The sequence below is a fragment of the Patella vulgata genome, chromosome 8, assembly GCF_932274485.2.
Source record: "Patella vulgata chromosome 8, xgPatVulg1.2, whole genome shotgun sequence".
Lineage (NCBI taxonomy): Eukaryota > Metazoa > Mollusca > Gastropoda > Patellidae > Patella > Patella vulgata.
This window is the reverse complement of record NC_065886.2, coordinates 44,991,846-45,014,083: the sequence shown is the minus strand read 5'-3', so window position 1 is coordinate 45,014,083 and position 22,238 is coordinate 44,991,846. Positions and strand designations below refer to the sequence as shown.

General features: G+C 37.1%; 1 protein-coding gene across 3 annotated transcripts in view; it reads left to right on the top strand.

Annotated features, from left to right (window-relative positions):
* Positions 1 to 20,160: 20,160 nt before the first annotated feature.
* LOC126829395 (uncharacterized) overlaps positions 20,161 to 22,238 on the top strand; it is a 36,145-nt gene continuing 34,067 nt past the window's right edge. The window contains exons 1-3 of one of the 3 annotated variants that reach the window (XM_050559217.2): positions 20,161 to 20,269; positions 20,623 to 20,660; positions 22,089 to 22,188. In XM_050559217.2, the coding sequence (XP_050415174.2) occupies positions 22,107 to 22,188 (82 nt within the window). In that variant the 5' untranslated portion in view covers positions 20,161 to 20,269; positions 20,623 to 20,660; positions 22,089 to 22,106. The remainder of the gene's footprint in view (positions 20,270 to 20,622; positions 20,661 to 22,088; positions 22,189 to 22,238) is intronic. The other 2 variants (XM_050559216.2, XM_050559218.2) reach the window with 2 other exon arrangements.

Genomic DNA, 22,238 nt, shown 5'->3' with positions numbered 1-22,238 from the left:
AATTACTTCAAACCTTATTTTTATTTAACTGTTTACTTAGGGCCTTCATAGGTGGCAGATATAATAGTTTTCAAGTTTGACGTGAATTGACGAGCTAGTTCAAGCATATTTTGAAAATGATATTATGTAGAATTAATAACATGGAAGGTGGGGGGGGGGGGGCAAGGGATGGCTCTGTGGGGAAACACTGGCTATCAACCCGGATTTAGTACAAATCGAAGCTATGTTGAAATTTAGTTCCGATAGTACACCAGCGCTCTGTACAAATCTCCTGAAACTGATGATGGAAGGTGGGGGGGGGGGGGCTGAATGGTTAGCGAGAGAAAGAGAAATGGGGTTTAACGTCCATTCGATACAAACTAGGTCATTTCGGGACTAACACGGGGGGGGGGGGGGGTATAGTCAGCTGGCGTGGTTTCCATTCCCCGGTTGTACGTGACACAGAGTAGGGTCGCCTATCCAGCCTCGTGGGTTTTCCCCGGGTCCTTGGTTTCCTCCCACTGCTAATTACCTCTATGCGAAAGCAAAATATTTAAATAAAATTTAACTCTCTCTCTCCCTCTTTCTTGCTAACCATTCCACCCCCCCCCAGTCTCCCCCCCCCCCCCTCTCTCTCTCTCTCTTTCTCTCTCTCTTGAAACTGGGCTTTAAAGTTAAAATTATGTGTAAAGTCCTTTATTTTTACATTGTTTGTGGCCCCTCGCACTTCCCGATATTATTTACCGGATACCAAATAAATCCCAGTATTAGTCCGGTTGGTGTAAAAACGTTGGACGTTAAACCCCATTTCATTTCATCCAAATAATGCATTCTTATTCGTTAATGATATTTTGTATTGTATTTTTTGTATTGTGTGTTTTGCATTGCTCTTAAAATTGTAATACCAAAGATATTTAATCTTATCAAAAAAAAAAAAAAAAAAAAATCATATATGTAAATATAAGTTATATACTCCCCAAAATGGACTGGATTTCAAGTATAATTTTACTAATAAACTTTCTCAAAACCGCCATCAACCCAATATTGCATCGTCTTAACCGTCCATCTAAATAGTCCCCGTTCATGGATTAGATTAATATACTATTGAAAAAAAGTAGGGGATATTTGATTTTTAAGTGTTATTAAAGTCACCTAATGAAACTGACGAAGAAACAAATGACAAAATGAAATGAAGTTCACATTCATCGATTTATTCCAAATGATCGTTAGACTAAGTAAGGCACAGACTGACCATTATAAGGGTAAAATGATACCCGGGGTCAAACAGCAAAGTTACCACAGCATCACAACCAAGTCAGTAACGGGTAAATCCTCCTCTGTTTGCCAAACAAGCATTGATCCGACGTGGCATACTCCTAATGAGACGTCTAAGGTCATTTTGGTCCAGATTGTCCCATTCCTGTCGCAACGCAGCAGCAAGTTCTTGGACATTGGCAGGACGTTGTTGACGTTGACGTAACCTCTGTCCAAGCATGTCCCAGACATGCTCGATGGGGGAGAGGTCGGGACTCAGTGCTGGCCAAGGTAATGTGGTGATGTTCTGTTGTTGGAGGTAACCTGTAACGATCCTGGCCCTGTGACATCTTGCGTTGTCATGACGTCGTGCGAACGGCACAACATGGACTGCCAAGATGTTGTCCCGGTAGTACTGGCCTGTAACACGCCCTGCAACAACATGTAAAGCCGTTCTTCCAGCAACAGTGATGCCTCCCCACACCATAGCAGAACCACCCCCAAATCGATCATGTCTGATGACGTTAACGTCTTGGAAGCGCTCGTTTCGACGACGCCACACCCTCCTACGTCTGTCCAAAAAATCAACAGTGAACCTTGACTCATCTGAAAACATCACATTGCTCCAGCGTCGATTATCCCAGTGTTGACGATCCCTACACCAACGACGTCTTGCCTGAATGTGATGATCTCTCAAACAAGGGATCACGCGAGGACGTCGGGCGCGAAGGTGACCCCTATGCAGTCGATTCCGAATCGTCTGGCCACTCACTCTCACACCAGTGTCTGTTTGAAGACGAGCGCTGATCTGATTTGCTGTGATGACACGATTTCTCAAGGCCAAGGTACGGATAAATCGATCCTGGGCTTGAGTTGTCGCCCTTGGTCGACCTGAGCGTGGTCTGTCCTGTACAGATTGTGTATCACGATATCTGGACCATAGCCTGCTTATGACAGACTGAGAAACATTCATCGTCCGCGCCACAACCGCCTGTATTGTGCCGATCTGTAGCATGCCAAGGGCACGTAACCTTTCATTTTGGGTAAGCCGACGCATATCAAAATTTGTTTTCTGGTCACTAAAACAATTAAACTGATGTTTCCACCATGGAATTCAATGCCACAATGACTGTAACATTCAAAGTCAGAGTTGTGCAAATCTTGGGTTGGACCCCCATGATGATCCCAAGCATCACCTGCATTCCATGCGGTAGCTATTGGTGCGTTTGGGCGTCACATGTAACTGGAAATGTTTCTTCTGTTAGGTTCTATAGTGACTTTTTTCGTAGTCATTTGCATATTTTAGTATTATGCCCCCAAAATCAAATATCCCCTACTTTTTCTGAATAGGATCACACCACCCATAAATAATAACACAAGACAAACCTACGGACGGGACACAATATAGAAATACGGTTATCTCCAAAAACTTAGCCATATTTTAGACTCCCGTATCTCAGACAGTGAAGTGGGGAACTATTAACGTAACGCCCATAGCTATAATGGAACATAGCTAAACCCAACAATGGACTTCCCAAAACAAATATTCAGAAATCGGCATCAAACAGGTTTATGTTTTGAGCTTAACATTGTTTAATATTTACGTGAACGATTTGTAAGCATATTGCAAAAAAGCAGGAGGAGTCTGGAAGAATATATATAAAAGCTAAGTATGCGCTTCTAATCAATTACCCACAGTACTAACTAAACTGTATGACTCTGTTGTTAAGCACTCTGGGTTGTATGCCTCGGGTATACCATAGTTATATTTATCAACTGTAAACCCAACAGTAAATATTGTTGTTTTAAGGTATCCAAGACATGGTTGAAGATACCACACAGACACATCAAACATGGAACGTATATATATATATATATCAGATGAAGGGAATGGATCCAGGAGTAGGCGGTAAGCCGGCAGCTGATATTATATGACTAACAAGACTCAGTATTTGTATTGTTGGAGGCTCAGAACCTGCCAAAAGCTTTGAAAGCTGCATTGAAATCACGCAATTGCTTACATTTAGGAGAGGTGCAAAAAACTCTAGCGCGGGGGGGGGGGGCAACTCCAAACTCATGACTCACAGCGCGTCAATGATCCCCCTTCCCTTAACCCCTGATCGATTGTGATATGGTAGAAAATCTCTATTCATGTCTCGATCGTCCTTTTATTATATTCTGACTCCACATTGTTATCATGGCCATCAACCAGGGGAGAAAATATGTACAACTTTAGCTGACTGACGGTCTGACACCAAATTCTATAACAAAATAGCGCAAATAGTTTCAATTGTCAAGTACTGTTGCTACTATGATGGGGGGGGGGGGGTAATTGACAAGGAGTAGGGTCGCCTGTCCAACCTCGTGGGCTTTCTCCAGTTCCTCCGTTTTCCTCCCACTGCTAAAGACCCCTACGCGCAGGCGAATTAATGAATAAAATTGAACCATATGTTAGTCTCGAAATGACCTAGTTTGTGTGGAGTGGACCTCCCTCTATCTCTCGACTACTTCTTAACGTTAGACTATTATATTGCGTGTGTCATCTCATCTATTTAATATCCCTGCCATATTTAATATGGCGCGATGTTTTAGAGAGTTGATTAAGGGATTACAGTAAATTGGAATAATGCATAGATAATGAATAACAAAACGTTTGAAGCCAAAACAAAGACCTGCGATAGGCATATAGATCTCTTGCATTATAAATCTTTAATCAAATCAAAACTAGAACGATATTAAACAGCGAGATATACATGTACTTGAATTAAAATTTAGTTGCCTTGGAATTGTCCATCATTTTACCAAATTTTTTGACATATTCTTCAAAATTCAAGATGGCGTTGTTATCAACATCTGCTTCATTAAATAGGACGATTAACTCTGTCAGTAAACAACCAACAGTGGTATTGGAACAATAGCCAGCTACATCGACGTGCAGAATAGGTCTAAATCCAGGCAATTCATCAGTACTCAGTTTTTCGTCTTTGTTGATATCGGCAAATAGAAATTCAGACTTAAATTCTTTTTCGGAGACTCCATCATCATTGTCGATATCCGTGACTTTGAAATCTTTCCTGGCGTGGACAAATGATTCAACAGTGATCCCAGTTTCTTCCTTTTGTGCCCTTGATACTTTTAAATCTAAAAATTCGTCCAAATCGATGTCATTTCCATATTCTCTTGCTGTCAAAGAAAAGAAGGTTTCGTGATCTGCCATAGTTATGCGCCCATCACCGTTCAAATCCGGAAAATTTCCTAAAATAAAACCCAGCCTATCACTCACAGACGACACTTCTTCGATACTCATAATCCCATCGCCATTAATGTCGTGTCTCAGAAAAAAGTTCCGCGCATCACCCAACTCCACAAATCCATCCTCATCAACATCCAAGAGGTTAAATTTTTCAACTTCACGTATAAGATAAGATATACTGGCTAATTTTTTACCTGGAAAAAATAAAAGAATATGAAATCAAAAGTTTAATTTAATTCCATTTAAATCATTTCCGTATTTCTTTATCCCTTGGCAGTTAGGGTCACGATTGAGAAAGAAATTTGAATTTTTTAAAGCGATGGCTGAATTTTTTCTAAGAAAGTCAAAACATAGTTTGTTCTATTTATATTGCTTAAAGGAGCTAAATCGGTAATATTTGGGACCTAGAAATTGAGACAAATGGGCCGCAACGCATATAATAATCTGATATGAATGTATATAAACTGATTTACATTCATACGTTTTCATTTTTACTCTAATTTCAAATCAGTTATGTTCGGCGAAATGCGCGAGAAGTCTCAATCAAATGGCAACCTCTTAACCGGGGAGGGATAACGTTTTACCCCAAACAAATTGCAAAAGAAACCAATACAGCTTGGTCCAATTATACAAATGTCAGACAACATCATACTTAAATTCGGCCAAGGCGAAATAACGTAATTAACATTAGTCAATATGACGATCTTCAGGACGTTTCGGAGAGCGATATCTCGTAACCAGTGTGTTTTAGTGGTGGGAGAATAACTATTTTTTTTTAAATTCTTCAAACTAAAAGTAGTAATAGAGGCGAAATGTGCCGAAAAAAAAAAAAGAATTTGAAGGAAAAAAAAGCACTAAATGTATTTTTCACATGGACGGCTACTGGTTGCCAAATTTTTTTAATAGAAAGGCGAGAATCTCGTAAGATGTGACTTTTACTGTGTCTTTTATATGGTAAACACGGGTTCATTGCTGACTGTTATTCATTTCACGACTTTAGACAATACACATATGATACCTAGGACAGTCTTATCTTTGCTCCGTGAGGTGAACGACTGGGTTCTCTCCAACCAGGCTCGAAATTTCTTTTGAAAACACTGCCTGCAATGATGCTTTCTAGAGTATATCCTGGTGTTTTTAGCTTATGCATATATCTTAACAATTCATCAAAGCAACGTAAATTCATGACTACGAAAGAACATTAACTAGTTTAGGGACCCTCGAAACTACCATGCACCTTTTCAGTCTATCCCTGAAAAGGGGGACTGGGTGGGGAGATGTTAAAACGTGTTTCATTACTTTAAATATTAGTAAAAATACGCCATATAAAATGATAATTCGTATATTATTATATATAAATGTTTCCATTTTATCAAATGAACAATTTATTGTTAGGTCATGTAGAAAGTTATGGTGTTCAAACGTGTTGCAAATTTCCATATTTCATGGCAGACCTTAACTTACCATATAAATTAATTGTTATATAATTTTACAGGTATAAAACTGTTTCCGTCTTATCCAATGAACAATTATTATTACTTCGCGGCGTAGAAAGATATGGTGTTAAACCTGTTACATATTAACAACTGGTATATTAGTCGAGTATTTTACAGCTTCACGCAAATTTACGTATAATAGAAAATTCCAATAAACAATTTATTTTAGTTAAAGGGAGAGTCCTACAGGTGGTAGACCATATTAAATGTTGTTTTAATTTGTAATTTCATAAACTTTGTATGCAGAGTCTGGATAGAAAACAAGATTTTGTGTGAAATAGGTTCCCTGGAAATAAATGGATTCACTAACACCAAATATCTGGTTCTACAAATTGGATTTTGGCCTTCTGAGCTAATTTCTGTGCGGAACAAACCTATCCGTTTCATCGAAAATTCCAATAAATAATTTATTTGAGTTCGAGGGGAAAATGCTACAGGTGGTAGGCCATATCTAAAAGTTGTTTAAATGGGTATTTTCTTAAATGAACTCGTGGGTTACTATCGGTCTATAAGATACCAGTAGGGGACTATATAGGGGCCCTGACCTGATCCTTGCTCCGTTAGGGGTCCCCACACTATGGGGGAGGGGTGTTCTCTCCAAATCGCTAGTATTGATTCTATTTTGATTGCCGTTTTACATTTATACCATCTGGGATATTAATAGGTTAGAATTAGGAGTCAGAATTGAATCCAGTATCATTAAAAAGACATATTACAAGCCATGTACAACGGTAGGAAATGACGATTAATTATTAATCCGCCGTTTTGAACTTCATTCTAGCGACTATTTTGGATTTCGAAATTAATTTTTTGAGATCCAAATTCAAGCAAATGACCTCTAAAACCACGTGAAAGACATGTTACAATTCGTATCCAAAAGGGAAAAATAACGATTAATTTTGCGTGAGTAGCAGCCATTTTGAGGGGAAGTGTCGGTCCGATTATCACCCTTAACCGTCATTAGGGTGTTATAGTGATACATTTAAACGTTTGTTCTAAATCACATAAAAATTGTGACCTATAGAAGTTCCAGAAGCTTAAAAAAAGCTTTTTCATATAATCAAGGGCAGGACAGATAAATTGAAATCGTGGAAACCCTATGAATTAACCCAGGGTATAGTCGAGTAGAACGGAATGAAACCACTGGAGATACCGAGGATGAGTCAACACAGGGATTGAACACGGAACTCCCAGGTAAGCAGGCCGATTAGAAATCATCGCCCAAACAATTATAGAAAGGTCACCTGTGCATTGCTAAGGAGGGGAATTTTACACATTCCCATTATCAACGGTCATTATGTGGGTGTGATGTACCTTGTATGTAATGAAATACGGTCAATTGTCATGCATATGTAACATAAAAGTTCCATTAATTAAAAGACTGAAAAACCATAAAAGATTTACAAGTTATTGAAGAACCTAGCGGTTATACATATATGTATATGTTTTGACCATTCAAAAAATTAGAAAGACATCTGAGGCTATGTCTCTTCTGGCTATTTAAAAAGTCACGTCAACTCACCTGATGCTACTGTCTCCATGACAACAACCCAAAAAAACGCCACCAATAAAACATTCATTGTTAGTAAAACAGTGTGCCGTGTTGGAAGATCCTGCCTCGTGTGGAGCTGATTATGATATGTAAGCTTGGTAAAGCCAGTCTTCTTTATGTAAACGATGTTTTTTTGTCTGGTTTGTTTATTCCATTGTTTGATTTGACAATAAATGAAATGAACAGTGATTATCATAATATTATTCATGCTTTAATCTAATCATGTATAATGGACTGATAATGCTGAATAAATTGAAAACAGAAATAAAACTGAAATAAAATCTAAAATACATGTATCAATATATACTATTCAAAAAAAGTAGGGGATATTTGATTTTGGGGGCATAATACTAAAATATGCAAATGACTACGAAAAAAGTCACTATAGAACCTAACAGAAGAAACATTTCCAGTTACATGTGACGCCCAAACGCACCAATAGCTACCGCATGGAATGCAGGTGATGCTTGGGATCATCATGGGGGTCCAACCCAAGATTTGCACGACTCTGACTTTGAATGTTACAGTCATTGTGGCAATGAATTCCAGGGTGGAAACATCAGTTTAACTGTTTTAGTGACCAGAAAACAAATTTTGATATGCGTCGGCTTACCCAAAATGAAAGGTTACGTGCCCTTGGCATGCTACAGATCGGCACAACACAGGCGGTTGTGGCGCGGACGATGAATGTTTCTCAGTCTGTCATAAGCAGGCTATGGTCCAGATACCGTGATACACAATCTGTACAGGACAGACCACGCTCAGGTCGACCAAGGGCGACAACTCAAGCCCAGGATCGATTTATCCGTACCTTGGCCTTGAGAAATCGTGTCATCACAGCAAATCAGATCAGCGCTCGTCTTCAAACAGACACTGGTGTGAGAGTGAGTGACCAGACGATTCGGAATCGACTGCATAGGGGTCACCTTCGCGCCCGACGTCCTCGCGTGATCCTTTGTTTGAGAGATCATCACATTCAGGCAAGACGTCGTTGGTGTAGGGATCGTCAACACTGGGATAATCGACGCTGGAGCAATGTGATGTTTTCAGATGAGTCGAGGTTCACTGTTGATTTTTTGGACAGACGTAGGAGGGTGTGGCGTCGTCGAAACGAGCGCTTCCAAAACGTTAACGTCATCAGACATGATCGATTTGGGGGTGGTTCTGTTATGGTGTGGGGAGGCATCACTGTTGCTGGAAGAACGGCTTTACATGTTGTTACAGGGCGTGTTACAGGCCAGTACTACCGGGACAACATCTTGGCAGTCCATGTTGTGCCGTTCGCACGACGTCATGGCCGCCGTTTCATCTTCCAGGATGACAACGCAAGATGTCACAGGGCCAGGATCGTTACAGGTTACCTCCAACAACAGAACATCACCACATTACCTTGGCCAGCACTGAGTCCCGACCTCTCCCCCATCGAGCATGTCTGGGACATGCTTGGACAGAGGTTACGTCAACGTCAACAACGTCCTGCCAATGTCCAAGAACTTGCTGCTGCGTTGCAACAGGAATGGGACAATCTGGACCAAAATGACCTTAGACGTCTCATTAGGAGTATGCCACGTCGGATCAATGCTTGTTTGGCAAACAGAGGAGGATTTACCCGTTACTGACTTGGTTGTGATGCTGTGGTAACTTTGCTGTTTGACCCCGGGTATCATTTTACCCTTTTAATGGTCAGTCTGTGCCTTACTTAGTCTAACGATCATTTGGAATAAATCGATGAATGTGAACTTCATTTCATTTTGTCATTTGTTTCTTCGTCAGTTTCATTAGGTGACTTTAATAACACTTAAAAATCAAATATCCCCTACTTTTTTTGAATAGTATATTTAGGAGATAAACACTTCCTGTTACGTATTTAGAGGGGGTTTATTGTCCATTTAACCATGCTTGAATCATTAGAACACGAGACGCGATAGCGTCGAGTTGTTCTAATGGATAATTCAAGCATGGTTAAATGGACAATAAACACCCGATAAATACGTAACAGAAATGTGTTTATCGATATTGTAGCACAAATATTTGGAGATTTTCTTCGGAACTATTTAGAAAACATTTTTACACCCATTTTAAAAAGTCGTTATTTGGTCACGCGCTTGCGTTCATTTTTCAAAATATTTTCAATAGACGGTCTCTTGCTTACCTGCAAATCTAAAATTTTTGAGTCTCGAGTTGCTGGTAAATGAATTATGAAAGAAAATGTTATTCGGATATCGAAAACAACAAAATATTTTTAACGTTTGAAGATCTTTAAAAGAACGAGAAATTAGTATTTTTTTATTGCGGTATATTTATACGCAGTAATTCGCCTTGAAAATTTAGAGGGGGTTTATTGTCCATTCGACCACACTTTTCGACCAATCAGAATCGAGGAAATTTCTAATTTGTGCTACAATACTTAATTAAACATCCTGAACTACTGAGACTATTCTGCACGTCCATTTCAATGAAATCGTCACGCGAGACCAAAATTTCATCTAGTATAAAAGAATGTACGGTTGGTAAGGCCCATGGGGGGGGGGGGGCAGTTGGGACACTTGTCCAGGGGCCCCGAGAATAGAGGGACCCGGCGGTATGCTGAGTAATGTTTTAAAAAAAATCTTCGTATAAATGAATAAAGATAAATACACTGTTACTTAATTGTAAAGTAGAAGTAAAACGGTGACGTGGGTAGGATTGGAGTCAGATTCTACCGATCCACATTTTTGGGGGAAAAATTGTTGAATTTAAAACTATAAACCACCTGCCCGGGACTTCACGCCGTTGGGCCCCAACCAGTCCTTGTTCCGTTTGAGGCTTCTCGTCACCGTCAGGGTATCCGGACCCCGGCAGGTAATCGGGGCCTAGTCCGGGCCTGGACAACGCTACATTGATGTGAGTGCGCCAGTGAGGTATCCAGTCATTAAAAACGAAACTAAACAGAAACGTTTACTGTATATAATAAACTTTATGAAGCCCTAGTCGAGCCAATATTACTCTATGGTGCATCTATATAGGGTACAGTTGACCACAGTGGGATGAATAATGTAAGAACGTGTGCTTGTAAATTTTTTCTAGGAGTTCCTAAGAGAGTTTCAAATATAGCTTCTTATGGTGATATGGGCTGGGTCAGTTCTCAGACAAAGCAAGAAACTGAGGTATTCAGGTTATAGACAAGGCTCGAAAACTAAATGATCTCAAAGACGTCCAAAATCGTGGAAAAGGAAGGTATTAAAGTTAGCAGAAAATTTAAATTCTTCAAACCGAAAGTTGTTATAGAGGCGAAATGTGCCGAAAAAACGAATCCGGAGGGATAGAAAATGTATTTTTCACATGGACGGCTGATGGCTGCCAAATCTGGTTATAAAAAGGCCTTTTCCCCATAATATAATATAACCAGCGAGAATCACGTAAGATGTGACTTTTGCTGTGTCTTTTATATGGTTTTCGATGTCTCTGAATTTAAAAATATTTTCAAAAATCCAACATGGTAGAAATTAAAAATGTAATTAAAAAAGACGGATTTTTAAGTTAATCGTCGTTTATTCCTGTTGGATATGCCTTGTAACATGAATTTCGAGAATCCATCATGGTGTAAATGCCAAATGAAATCCAAAATGGCGGAATTTTAATTAATTCTAATAAAATAACATTTATTCCATATAACACGTGTCTGAATTTAAAGATAAATTTCGAAAATCCAGCATGGCTGCAGTCCAAAGTTGACTAAAAAATGGCGGATTTTAAGTTAATCTTTATTTTTCCAGGATGGATATGACATGTAAGCATGTCATTTACGTGGTTGTCGATATCTCAAATATTAATTTCGAGAATCCCTGACGGCAGAAATTCAAAACGAAATCCAAAATGGAAGAATTTTATTTAATCGTCATTAAATTGTTTCCGTTGCATATGGCTTGTAATATGTCTTATGTGAGGGTTTTGTGGTTGCTGAGTTTAATTTCTACCCACACACCTACACTGTAAAAAATATATGTTTTTTTTTAAATCCTAATTTTTTGTTATTTGAAAGAAATTATCCGTATTATCACAGAAATATCTGTGATATGAGATAAATAACTCGTATTTTTACCATAAAGTCTGTTGTTTTAGTTGCATTTCTGTCTTTGGACAGTATATTAATGAAATAAACTGTTTATTGTATTAGTAATCAAAAGATCTGTAATATTCCAGAATAACTTGTATATTAACGACACTGTTCTGTTAATTCACAACGTTATACTGTTGGATTCATTACACGCGTACGCGGTGCATGTTAAAACGTGTTGCAAATTTCCGTATGACATGGTAGACCATAACTTAAACAATTGGTATACAGTTTATTGTGTAGAAAGATAAGATGTTAAAACGTGTTGCAAATTTCCGTATTACATGGTAGACTATAACTTAATCAATTACGAGAGAGAGAGAGAGAGAGAGAGAGAGAGAGAGAGAGATGGGTTTGACGTCCAGTCGACACAAACCAGGTCATTTCGGGACTAACATATGGTTTAATTTTATTTCAATAATTCGTTTGCGCGTAGGGGTCTTTAGCAATGGGAGTAAACCGGAGGACCCGGAGAAAACCCACGAGGTTGGACAGGCGACCCTACTCCTTGTCACGTACAACCGGGGATTCGAAACCACGCTAGTTCACCCAATGACAGGCCTTACAAGAGCGCGCACGTGCTTTTATTTCTTGTAGATATATTTATTCACACAATATACAAAATACATAAGTCTATTTTCATTCTACAAGAATAATTTCACAGGATATTTACAGTTTAAAAGTTAAATATATAAATATACGCCCTCCACCTCTTAAATAAAAGCATATTTTTCAGTTGATATATCAATACAAATATATCAATTTGTAGTTTCATTAAGAGTTACCTGTGATAAGTAATACTATAGTTAATATATCTATTTAAATAGTCAATATGATCTGCGTTGGAAAGCATACTTCTATATAGTAAAATGGTTTTGCTCTGAACCCCAAAGATCATATCAATTTCTATTTCATATAACTTCGAACCACGTGGGCCTCAAGAGAGCGAAACTGTTTCGATTTGACAGTTTTACGTATTTTGAAACAGATTTCGAAGTGTGTTGGTTCTGTTATGCAAGATCTTTTTCGACGTTCCTCCTAAAGATAAGTTTTAAATGTTCCTACTATAATATAAATTAGAACAGGTTTCGCTTTATTTTTTATATTTTACCCTTTAAATCTTCCTAGTGCAAAATCTCACCTTTTGACCTCCTGGGTCACTAAGACTAAAGTGAATTTAGGAAGTTTACATTTTTATTGACAGGATGATTACTTTCGTCAATTTTAGCATATCTTCATGGTAAAAGAATGGCTGCGCACTCACTTTCAGACCAAATGACCTCGTTTGACTTTTGACCCGAGTATCTCGAAAACGCCCCAACGGCGGACTGATTACGACTCGGCATCGTATTCTACGCAAAACAGAAACGATTGAATGTAAATCAGTTTATATACATTCATATTATATCATATGCGTTGTGATCCATTTGTGTCTATTTCTAGGTACCAAAATAGAGATTTAGCTCCTTTAAATGTGTAATTTCTTAAATGAACCTTTAGTTACAATCGGTCTATAAGATACCAGGGGCGGGCTCGGGGTCCTAATCTTTGATCCGTTAAGGGTTCCCACACTATCTAGGGAGGGAGAGTGGGTTTCTCTCCAACCTGGGGCGAAATGTTTTTGAAAAACTGTATGCAAATGATACTTTCTATGGTATGCCATGGTGTTTCTAGCTTATGCACATACATACTTAACGTGTGGCATTCTTAAAAATTCATCAAAAACAACTTTAATCCATGACTAACAGGGGCCCTTAAACTATGCATGAACATTAACTACTTTATGTAACACTATCACTATTTTAGTGATAATAGAGATCAGTTCAGTAAATACGGCATTTATTTACAGCGGGAACAGAATACATAGATACAACATGATCTAAACTACATCGGGAACTAGACTATGACAGGAACACATCAAGATGGTACACGAATATATTAAATCCACCATTCCGCCCCTCTGCCAAGGCAGTGGCTGAACTCGGGCGAGTCCATCTACCGGTCTCTGCTTTTCTCTCGTCTGCGTCCCCCATCCTATCCGCTCATTCTCTTACTGTCACCAAACTCCTCGTTATATACCCTTGGACAATAGATAAGACTCCTGATCATTCTTGCAATTGTCTCTTTTATCTCGTGATGGTATGCTTACTGACCACTACATAGTCATGTGGAGCTTGTACACAGATCATATGTAGTTTGTAAATGACATATGGGATTAATTACATGTTTAATTAGATCATAGTCAGTCCGTGCCTTAACAGAAGTTTATACAGAGTTAAAACGTCAATATCATATATTATCAAAAGACAGCAGAGGTCATAAAGTTCTAAGCACCTAAATGGCAGTTCAATTTGATGAAAGTTATAGAGTACTTTATCACATTCCTATCCTACCCACAAGTTATTTACTAAAGTAAATAAGAAACTAACACAATTCTCACAAGTGGGACACTGGCTTCACATATATTAAATGATAATATAATATACACAATAAAGTAACATCACACACGATATCATAAGAGTATATGCGATATAAACGTCATTTCTAAACATTAGAAAAGGGAAATTCATACCATCAAAATATAGTTTTAAGAAAAAAATAGCAAACATTTTTAGAAATTACAAGGCGTACATTTATAGAAAATAAATTAACATAGGATTTTGTCATATTGTTTTTTACTTGAGATAAATGATAATGGTTGATCTGAACACATTTTATCAATCTTAAATAAGATATTTTTCAAAGATCAGTTTAGTAAATACAGCATTTATTTACAACGGGAACAGAATATCAAACAGTTACACAGATACAACATGAACTAAACTACATTGGAAACTAGACTACGACAGAAACACATCAAGATGGTACATGACTATATTAAATCCACCATTCCGTCCTTCTGTCAAGGCAGAGGCTGGATTCGGGCTAGTCAATCCACCGGTCTCTGCTTTTCTCTCGTCTGCGTCTCTCCCCCTTTGTAAGTGACATATGGGATTAATTACATGTTTAATTAGATCATAACAGAAGTTGAAACGTCAATATCGTATATTATCAAAAACCAGCAGAGGTCATAAAGTCCTAAGCACCTAAATGACTGCTCAATTTGATGAAACTTATAGAGTACTTCGTCACATTTAGACACCCTTGTAACTAATTTACACTTTTTCAGTCCATCCCTGGAATTGATACCACAAGGTGCAAAGACATTCCCATTGAAAAAATATTGCACTTTATAAAAGAACGCAGAACGGATGTTTAGAATTCTGAAATTTAATTTTGAAAAACAAAATAGAATTCAGTAACCCTGAAAACATTATTAGATATATTTTAAAATATCCACACGAACAAAAATCCCCATTATGGATTCTATTTTAATTGTCGGTTTAATTTTATACCATCTGGGATATTTAAAATTAGTTTTAGGTATCAGAATTAAACCGAGTAGCCTCAAATCCTTATATAAGACATATTTCAAGCCATGTCTAACGGAAGAAAGTGTCGATTACTTAAAAATCCGCCATTTTGGATTTCATTTTAGGGGACATTTTGTATTTCGAAATTAATTGTTTGAGACGAGAATTCAACCAAATGACACATAAAACCACGTGAAAGACATGATAAAAATCGTATTCAAAATGGGAAAATAACGATTAACTTAAAATCCGCAATTTTTGGATTCCATTTTGGCAGCAATTTTGAATTTTCTACCATGTCGGATATTCAAAATTCATTTTTTATTTAGAGACATCGAAAAACATATAAAAACACAGTAAACGTCATGGTTATATACGGGGACAATGTCATTTTATTACCGAATTTGGCAAACATTTTGCCTCTATTACCACTTTGTATTGTTAGATTTTATTAATAATATATTTATTGTCCCACCACTGAAACGGACTGGTCACGAGATACCACTCTCAGAAACTTCCTAGAGACCGCGATATTGAATTATGTTAATTACGTCATTTCGCCTCGACAGACTTCGGCCGAATTTGGTTATGTTGCTGTCTAATATAAGTATGATTGAAGCAAACTGCATTGATTTCTTGTGCAATTTGTTTGGGGTCAATCCACTTTTTAATTTTAACTTACCCCGCCTAATTACGTTGTTGCATTAAATCCCAGTTTCCGTGTTTTAGTAAAGTGACCTCCAGTTACCCCAAAACGACGCTATACGCCAAAACGACACTAGAGACCTTGTATCTTTCAAAATATTTCGAGCCCAATACTTTCCCAAATTGCCGAGTTGTTTGTAACACGGCCCTGACGGTTGGTTTCAAATAACGGGTCGCTAACATTAAGGGATAACGTCACATCTGTGTTACGAAGTCCACTGTTGTGGTTGTCTAACCTCATGCAGGGTTCTCACTAGCTACCAGAACGTAGTTGAAAACGTTGAGATATACCGATGTGTTTATTTTTAGCTACGATTGGACATATTCGTGAAGCAATGACCCGAGAAATCCCTCTCTGGCCATTGCTTGATTGACTTCTGATACTTGAGCTTTTGAGGGAGTGTGTCTATTCTTAATCAAAACTCTCCTAAGTACAGCAACATTACAGTTCTTCATTTTATTTGGATGTCTCCTTAAAACTTTGGACAGTGATTTAAGGTAATAAAAACGGCGAAAGTGTTGTTCGTCTCCAAGCTTTATTGTTTACATTGAGCCGTTTTGATAGCCTCGTTTATAACCGAGGGCATTAGGGTAATGTTTGTCTTACACACCGACATCAATGTTAAATCTATCCAAATTGATTTCACTTATAAGACAATGGTTCAGCCTATATCGGCCGTGCGATTGATATGACAAAATTGTACGTGCATTACATTTTAATAACCACGTATTCACAAACTGGCATTGATTTTGTGCAATGTTGTGAAACGATTCGGACGACGAACTGATTCGCGCAGGTCATTTTGTAGAAAATATGGTTGAAAAAGAAAACGTAGATTCTGACAAAGAATTATTTAAAGCTAGCCAACGTGCAGAAAATATTTAACAAGGATTTAATGAACTCGGATATTTCGGATTGTGAGATACAAATGAAAAACGGTTTTCAATTTCGAGTGACAAGATGTCAGTGAATGTGCCAACAATGCCGTGCCCATAAATACCTTACGCAGAAATCAGTGGGTTGTGAACTTTTTTAACAGTTGGTCAGTGTGGCAGAATAATAAAGACGATAGTGAGGAGAAAAAAATCCCGTGTGAGCTGGAAGATGAGGATATAAGATCTTATTTTTTGGCCGGTTGTACGTGACAAGGAGTAGGGTCGCCTGTCCAATCTCGTGGGTTATCTCCGGGTCCTCCGGTTTCCCCCCACTGCTAAAGACCCCTACGCGCAAGCGAATTATAGAAATAAAATTGAACTATATCTTAGTCCCGAAATGACCTAGTTTGTGTCGAGTGGACGTTAACCCCATCTCTCTCTCTCTCTCTCTCTCTCTCTTTCTCTCTCCTCTCTCTCTCTCCCTCTCTCTCTCTCTCTCTCATTTTTTGGATGTCTAGATTCGTCTCGGAAGTAAGCAAAATAAAATGATGAATATTACCCACTATAATTAGTTATGGTAGGGTGCCCCACCATATATAAATATCTCCAAATATCTCGACAATTACACCACAATATTTATATATATATACCAATCCTTAAATCTGTTTGGCACATATATAGTCACTAAATAAACGGCCATGTTGTACTTAAAAAGCTATGACCATTTAATCATCCATAAATAAAACACTGAAAGATGGTTCCGAGTGTCGGCCATAACATTCCAGCACGTGTGAGTAAAAAATAGGTTACGTGCCCTTGTTTTGAAAGTAGTCTCGCTTAACCAGTCTACCGACCATTCTACGTTTGATAAACAGGTTGGGATAACCAAGACTACTTTTTTACGAATTGAATTTAGAAACACGCACGTTGGGCAACTCAACAATAAGAACCATGTAAAAGTAAAATAAAACTACTGCTAGTATCATGTTTTTGCCTAATGCAAGTATTTCAGAGATATTATTTGTACTAAACCCAAAGATGCAGCTCCTAATGGTACAGTTATTGATAAAGCAATTTAAAAAATAAAACGAACGTAATTTCTAAAGCTGCTGTAATAACTAATAAGCTAAATATTACTGCTATTCAGAATCGTCAACAATAGATTTTTTACGGCTGTAATAGTTGATAGATGTGTAGAGAATTGCAGGTGCGATGGCTATTTATAGTATCATAGACTCTAGCTCTGACTGTTATCATAGTGCGTAGTGTATGCGAGAAATCACTTCAAGATAAGCCACTGAAGCGTGTACATTCGCCGTGTCGAGACCAGCTTTCTGCACGGTTCACCCTAGTTATGGGAATAGTTTCACATTTACGGATTAGGAGTTAAACTGATATAAATATACTACACACTCCAGAATTTGAATTTCAGACAAGTTCTTGATTGTCAGACGAAGAAGCTAAGTAACATGGGCCTGACAACGTTCGCCTTCCGAATCGTTTGACAACATTGTGCAAAAAGGTGAATAAAATCTTAAAAAGAAGAATTTGTGTACTTTTTCATTGCAGAGTGATGTAAACCTGTTGTGAGGTCATCAGAGGGTGATATCTGATATCATCTATCACCCTCTGATTACGTCACAACAGGTTGATACGTTTTACGAGGGGTGATTGATAAGTAGTGAGCCTAACACAGAAAGAAACAAGAAATTCAAATCAATTACTTTTTTTTTTCAACATCGTCCCCCTTCAATGTAATACACTTCTGCCATCGGTGTTGCAGAGCTTTATTCCAGTTCTGTAGAAGTCTTTGTCTTGGGTGTGTAGAAAATCATCAACAGCGGCAATGACGTCATCGTCAGACGGGAAATGACTACCGGAAAGACATTTCTTCAGAAAACAAAAACCAATGTAAATTCATTGAATTTGATGTGGTCGACTTCTACCCATCTATTTCAACATATTTTTAACACCGCACTAGATTTTGCATCAATACACTGCACAATTAGCCATGACGAACGGAATGGTGACAAACCATGGGGTAAGACTCACTCACCAGATTTATTCGATGTCACTATGGGTAGCTTTGATGGTGCCGAAGTATGTGAACTCGTCGGTTTATTTCTACTCAAGGAGATCACGGAGAAACACGGCAATATGTTTAGATTGTACAGAGATGGTGGCCTAGGTATCACAAGAGCGCCCCCAAGACAGGTAGAACGAATGAAGAAAGACCTATGCTCTATATTTCACAAACACAGCTTAAATATAACAATCGAAGCAAACAAATGCACCGTTAATTTCCTTGATGTTACGCTCAAACTTACAAATGGTAAATACGCCCCGTTCCCCAAGCATACCAGAAAACTACAACAGAAGTCGTAAACGATAAAGAAATGTAATTTGGTTCAACCCACCATACAGCCGAAGCGTACAGACGAATGTTGGTAAAACTTTCCTTAAAATATTAGACGAAGAATTCCCAATCACAAATAAACTTCACAAACTATTCAACCGAAATACCGTCAAAATTAGCATCAACAATCACAATAAATCAATCCGGGTTAAAAGTGATGCAAACTCAAATAACAAAAATGCAATTGTAGAAATCGTGGCACTTGCCCCTTACCAAAAAAGTGTTTGACAGAGTCAGTAATATACCAAGCGACAGTCTCCGCTAACAACAAACCAGAAGAAACCTATGTAGGCCTCACGGAGGGCCCTTTTAAAACTAGATTTAATAACCACACTCATTATTTTAGAACACTAAGCTGGAAAACAGCACAGAATTGAGTAAATACATATGGAAACTTAAAGACGATAATATAAATTACCGCATCACATGGAAAATTTTAAAGAATTCCAAACCGTACAGCCCCTCTAATACGTCAGATTCGCTCCTACGTCACTCCTTTTCTGACTTGCAGAAACCAGCCTGACGTCATTTAGAGCAGGTTGTCCAGTCTAGGAGGACCACATGAAACTTTAAGTAAAGAACTTACAGATTTCATATTTTTAAGCAGACAGCTATCTTATATGATTTAATGTATGTCAGAATGAAGTAAAGTGGAGAATTTTTTATCTGGACGGATTTTTTTATTTATGTATGCATTTATCTACCGTAAACAAAGAAGTACTTGTACTTTATTTACTTTAATATATATATATATATATATATATTTGTCACATATCACTACTGACATATATCAAGGCTACAATGTACCATGTATCACGATTATATATCACGATTATGACGTAGCATTTTATGTGTATATATATATACTCTTAAAAAAAGTTGGGGATATCGAAATGCAAATACCTATGCAGGTTGTGATATGATATATAGTCTTCTTTCAAGATTTTACATTGAAACTGCAATTCCACTTAGTCTTTATTCAAAACTTTATTTTGACCTAATTCACAAATGTTTACCCACTTTAAATCTTGGAGTGAAAATACCCTGGCTTGTGATAATGTGTGTCTGTACTTGAACGAATGCAGTTTGTGTGGTAGCAAACACACTCTTGTTTATTGTCATTTTATATCCGTGATACATATAATAGAGGACGTCTTAATTATACATACACAGCTAGATAATCCTTGTCCCGCAGAGATTTACACTATAGCTAGGCTTAAACTTTTTAGGTAAGTATTTAGATTTTCTGTTCTTCAGAAAACAGCATTATTTTCAGCTGTTTCTAACAGCGTATGCTTCTAAAGTACTAGTAATTTTTCAAGATGCGTTATATAAGATTTTGATAAAGGGCTGGTCGTTCTTGCTATGGCGATAATAGTTTAAAAATGAATTATGGAAAATTAATAATGTATGGATATATTGAAAAATTTAGTCTAATTACTTTATTCTGAGCGAAGTTCAGAATGTTGGAACTTTTGACATAATATTTACTTAATATCTTAGCCACCCGATGGTCACGAGAGTTATTATGAGCTTTTTATATGAATAAATGTATAAATAATAATTTATATATCATTTAAAGCCAGAACAAAGATCTGCAGTAGATAATGCATCTTTAAGGTATTTTTTTTTTGTTTCGATGTTTAAAATCATTTGGGAATTTTTTAAGTAAGCTAGTATTTATTCCCTCGGTATACTGATGTATTTGCTGATTCTCTTTCGAACACCTGGTGCTGTAGTGGAAGGTTCTCATAGATGACAATTTTATATATAGTCTGTTAAATCTCCTGGTACCAATTATTACGAATTTATTGGGGCCTCGTTATTTCTGATCTTATAAATTTAAGACTAAGTCCAAGCAACTTCTGTGTGATTTATTAAACATAGATAACTCAACAAATATTTACCACAAACAGAGAGATCCGATCCGTTCTAAACCATAGCTCACTCTATGTTTGAAATACAATTCTACAAAATATATAATATTAATAGACAATTATGACACATTCACAATTAAACTATAAAATATTGCTTCTAAGTTGAAATCTAAAACCATAGTTCGTTTTATAGAGAGTTTGGTTAATGACCAATACTTAATCTCTTCATTGTTTAGACTTTAATGTTTTGTATAAATTATAATAATAATAATAATAATAATTCATTTATTAAAGTGTCACAAATCATTCTATAGGGCTGAAACATAATATTATGTTTAAAAAACAAACAAATAAAATTAGAATGATTTCCGGCCATAATTGACCCACGAGACACGACTACATAAAACATATTTAATTATATCTGACGTAATAGCCAGTGGCTGGTTTAATAAGGTTCTATAACCCAGGGGCCAGTTGATATTTGGTTGTAAAGAGTTTGACTATGTGTTTTTATAAGGACAATATATCGCCCATGCCAGTGTCTGTTTAATTCAACACGTATCTTACATAAGAAATAATAAGATAAATAAAATAGATTACAAAAAGGGGAAATGTAACATAGGTTTTTAATACATAGAACTCATATGACTTATGTCGGTCATATTTCCCAAGGTTAGGTTGAAGGGTAGGTTTTCTAACGGTGAATACCGCTACTGTTTATATAAGATGTAATCTATCTTTATTCAACCCGACCAAAACATTTAGTAAAAGCCTGTCAATGGGCAAATGAAATGGATCTTTCCGATGAAATTTCTGTGTTCTACGACGCATAATTTAATCCAAATGCTATTTCGAACGTCGGAATAACCCTCAAAAAACCTAAAAATTACGTGTTTGATTTTATTGGATTTCTTGTGGTTTTTTTAAGGCTGTTGTTAACATTTTGAACGAGTGTCACTTTATTTTATATGTTGTGCTGTCATGCGTTTATTTAAATTTCATGTTCAGCACGTAGGCAGCATCTAAATTGGGCATAGTAAAACATCAAAGTCGAACCTTGTTTTTTATGTAAGGCCTCTTGCTTCTTTTGGACTACTGAAAAGTAAAATGTAGCACCTTTTATTATATTTTGTATATTATGTATGTGTTATTTATATTGGTATAAAAATAGGTTAAAACAGTAACGAACATGTGTTATAAGTTTATTACGGAAGGGAGAAAGTTGGTTTTTATACTGATTGTCCTTGGATGTAACTTTACACCTTCACATGGTGAGTTGAATTTAATCTATATTACATTTCATTGTATATGTGGTCGGAAA